Source organism: Salvelinus namaycush, chromosome 5, assembly GCF_016432855.1.
Source record: "Salvelinus namaycush isolate Seneca chromosome 5, SaNama_1.0, whole genome shotgun sequence".
In the NCBI taxonomy this organism is placed as follows: domain Eukaryota; kingdom Metazoa; phylum Chordata; class Actinopteri; order Salmoniformes; family Salmonidae; genus Salvelinus; species Salvelinus namaycush.
In genome coordinates this window covers 36,210,704-36,213,986 of record NC_052311.1, presented here as the reverse complement: position 1 = coordinate 36,213,986, position 3,283 = coordinate 36,210,704, and the positions used below count along the sequence as shown (strand labels likewise).

The 3,283-nt window shown below is 43.4% G+C and overlaps 1 protein-coding gene across 1 annotated transcript; it reads right to left on the bottom strand.

Annotated features, from left to right (window-relative positions):
- Positions 1 to 576: 576 nt before the first annotated feature.
- On the bottom strand, positions 577 to 3,081 carry LOC120047514 (SLIT and NTRK-like protein 4). Its single transcript, XM_038993041.1, has one exon. It carries the CDS (start codon positions 3,079 to 3,081, stop codon positions 577 to 579), a length of 2,505 nt encoding a protein of 834 aa, XP_038848969.1.
- Between the last annotated feature and the right edge of the window lie 202 nt (positions 3,082 to 3,283).

Here is a 3,283-nt window from a genome sequence, read left to right as displayed (position 1 = left end):
GAACCACATTTCATTCAAACACTATTAACATGGCTCTTTACACAAAAAAAAGTAACGGAATCATTCCAAATCTGCTATTCGGGTTGTAAGTGCCTTTTGTTAGTGAAAACAAGGCATCAGGGCCCCCAGCAGCGACCAGCAGTGATCAGTTATAATCCAGGCAGATCGTAAGTGTCTGTAAATGGGGGATGCCAACAACGATATATTCCCAGGAGAACTGCAAAGTCACAATTTCTGATAGTTATTTCATCCAAAATACTGATTCGATATTTCCACAAAAACACTGTGGAAGGGTCACGATGAGTAACACTCAACATTGTTTCCGTGACCCAATGATTTGGTTGAAAAAAAGTACCAATTTCAATAACAGCAAAATACTACAATTGTCTCTTAAGGATGTCTTGTGGTATGATGTGATATTCATACATGTTATAATGGCATCACCACACCAGGGGAAAAGTCTGACTGGAGCCAGCTGTCCAGTTTATCCATTGGTCATTAAGGTTTTCCACAAGGCACTTTTGTAATTGGGGGAAGGGGGGGGGGGGGGGGGGGGGGGTTGAGTGGATACATAGCCTACATTTTACTCATTTGAGTCTGTTCCTCCAGAACCTGAAGGTAGTCAGGTGTACCTTGAAGTTTTGCTTTAAGTTCATAATACTCATTTTTCCTTTGCTCCACTACTATCTTACTATGGTTTCCCCCTATTACTGACTTTTTCATATTTTTGTCATGTGGTTTCTCTGGGTAACGGATCTCAAACCCACTCACCCCTATACTGTTGAAATCCAGCCTTTTACTGTCTAAAAAGTTTTGAATGAACATGTTGGATTCTCTCGGCAGGAACTCATCCAGCTCATCAATGGTGCTCAGTCTTTTATTTCGGGGGTCCAGGGGGGACAGTGAGTCCTTGTCTTGGTCAGTGCTGTTGCGCATTATTATTTTCTGTCTCTGGGAGTCAGCAAATCTAAAGCCTGACTCAGAGTCTCTAATCGAACAGGTGTGGCTCTTGCTCATATGCTCGATAGTTTGGGGGATGAACGTCTCCCCTCCCAGGTCATCCTTCTTGCTAGATTTGTTGTGTCTTCTGAGCGTGAGTTGCATGGAACCACACTCCTGATTTCCCATGCCCTCCTGGCGTCCAGGTGGCTTTTTATTGCGCCTGAGCACAAACACCAAGAGGCAAAAAGCAACAAATACTGTGAGGATGAGCACCACCAGGATACTGAGGATCATGATGGATAGGGGAACTGGACCTCCCGGAGGGGCCTTGCCCACCCCTGCTGGGGACAAGGAGTTCACCACCGGAATAGCACTGGTCAGGATGAAAGGGGATCTAGCTATGAGTTTGGGGCATAGGACCTCATTTTTCAGCAGCCTTAACTCTATATTGGAAAACTGCACTGGGGATGCGCATTTGATCTCTTTCGCAGCCACTCCGTCATTCAGCTTCTCCAGCCAAAGTTTCAGAGCCACTAAATCACAGGAGCATTCCCATGGATTGCCTTCCAGATCAATCTGAGTGAGAGACCTCAGCTGGTCTAGGACGCCACTCACAGGCAGAGTCATGAAATGGTTGTTCTTAAGATTTAGCCTAGCCAAGGAAACGCTAGCAAAGATATAGGCAGGGAGGCTCCTTAGCACATTATTGTTCAGATACAACAACTGCAGATTTGGCATGGAGTCAAAGGTCTCTGCTAACACCTCTTTTATGGCATTGTATTCCAAGTACAAGTATTGGAGGTTACTGAGCCCAATGAACATCTCAGGATGCAGCTGCTCTAGTTGGTTCCCATTGAGATAAAGCCTACGGAGGTTGGTCAGATTTGCAAAGACACCTTTTTGAACTGTGACTATTTGATTGCTTCCCAAATGTAATAAATCTAAACCCTCAAAACCTTGGAAATCAACTGGACTGATATCTTGTATATAATTACCACTTAGGTGTAGCTTCTTGGCATTTGGTGGTTTGGGAATGAGATCTGCTAGATTGTGTATACTTCTCTCTTGGCAACTCACACCAATGCCAAAGTCTGAGGGATGAGCTTTGCATGTGCAAGGCTGTGGGCAGGAGAGAGGTGGGGTTCTTGTTTGATAGGACATAATTGGAATATGTTTATTCAAACCAGGTAAACCAACAATCCCGTTACCATACATTTTAGATGGGTTTGTTGTTTTGGGATCTTTTGTGGCTATGGGGGGTATCGTAGTGGGTGCAGTGTCGGATGTTGTTTGGCCATTATCTGGCTGTGAAGGGGGCATCCTTACGTCAAAGTCACTACCTGTTCCCATGGGACACAGTTCCTGTTTGTTTGTTTCTTTCAACAGGCTTCCATACAGGTCACTAGGGGTTTCACATATAGCCTCCCCAATAAAAATGTTATAGGGCATGTTCTCCAACCAAGCTTTCAAGGGTAACAAATCACAAGTGCAATTCCATGGGTTGTCATCGAGCTGCAATTCCACTATACGTCCAATGTGTTCCAAAACTCCAAGATATGGTAGCTTCTGAATCCTGTTTCCTCTTATATCCAAATGAGTAAGGGAGGCAAAGCGAAAAATATTATCAGGAAGGATCTGGACGAGATTGTCATTTAGGATGAGAACTTTCAGCCTATGCAATTTGTTGAAGGATCCTTTTTCAACATACTTGATCAAATTGTAGTCAGCCTGGAGGTATTCCAAGTTTTCGATCCCATAGAAAGTGTCAGCTCGGAGCACTTTTAATTCATTGTTATTTAAGTGCAGCTGTTTCAATGAACTAAGGCCATAAAAGGCCCCTCCCTCGATGTTCTGTAATTTGTTGTTTCCCAGTTGAAGAGAGACTGCGTGTGTGAAATTGAGAAAGGAATTGGGGTAAAGGACGATCAATAGGTTATTTTGGAAATTCAAATGATAGAGGCTAGAGACCGGGGGCAGCAGCTGAGTAGGTCTGTACACAGTTATTTTCTCACAGTTCACATAGAGGACATTCTCGATGGACATGCAAGAACAGGCGCTGCAAGTCTCCGCTGAGAGGTCAGAATCCAAGTCAGAAAACGTATTCGATACGGAAAAGGCCAAAAGAACTAGAAGCAGCATTTTGCCTTTTATAAATCCCCCAGAAAACCATTTAGTAACCTTTGAGAGGAAAAACAAACAAACAAACAATCAAAACACACATTTTTACTATACATACAAACAGTATTTCATAAATGGGTAGTTAATAGCCTACTGCGGATGTTAGTAATGCTTTGGCAACACATCAGGCTACATGAATGTACACAAATCAACCCATTTCTTT

Bases quoted from the DNA above. Each gene is read 5' to 3' on its own strand.
- LOC120047514 (XM_038993041.1), bottom strand. From the start codon at position 3,081: ATGCTGCTTCTAGTTCTTTTGGCCTTTTCCGTATCGAATACGTTTTCT.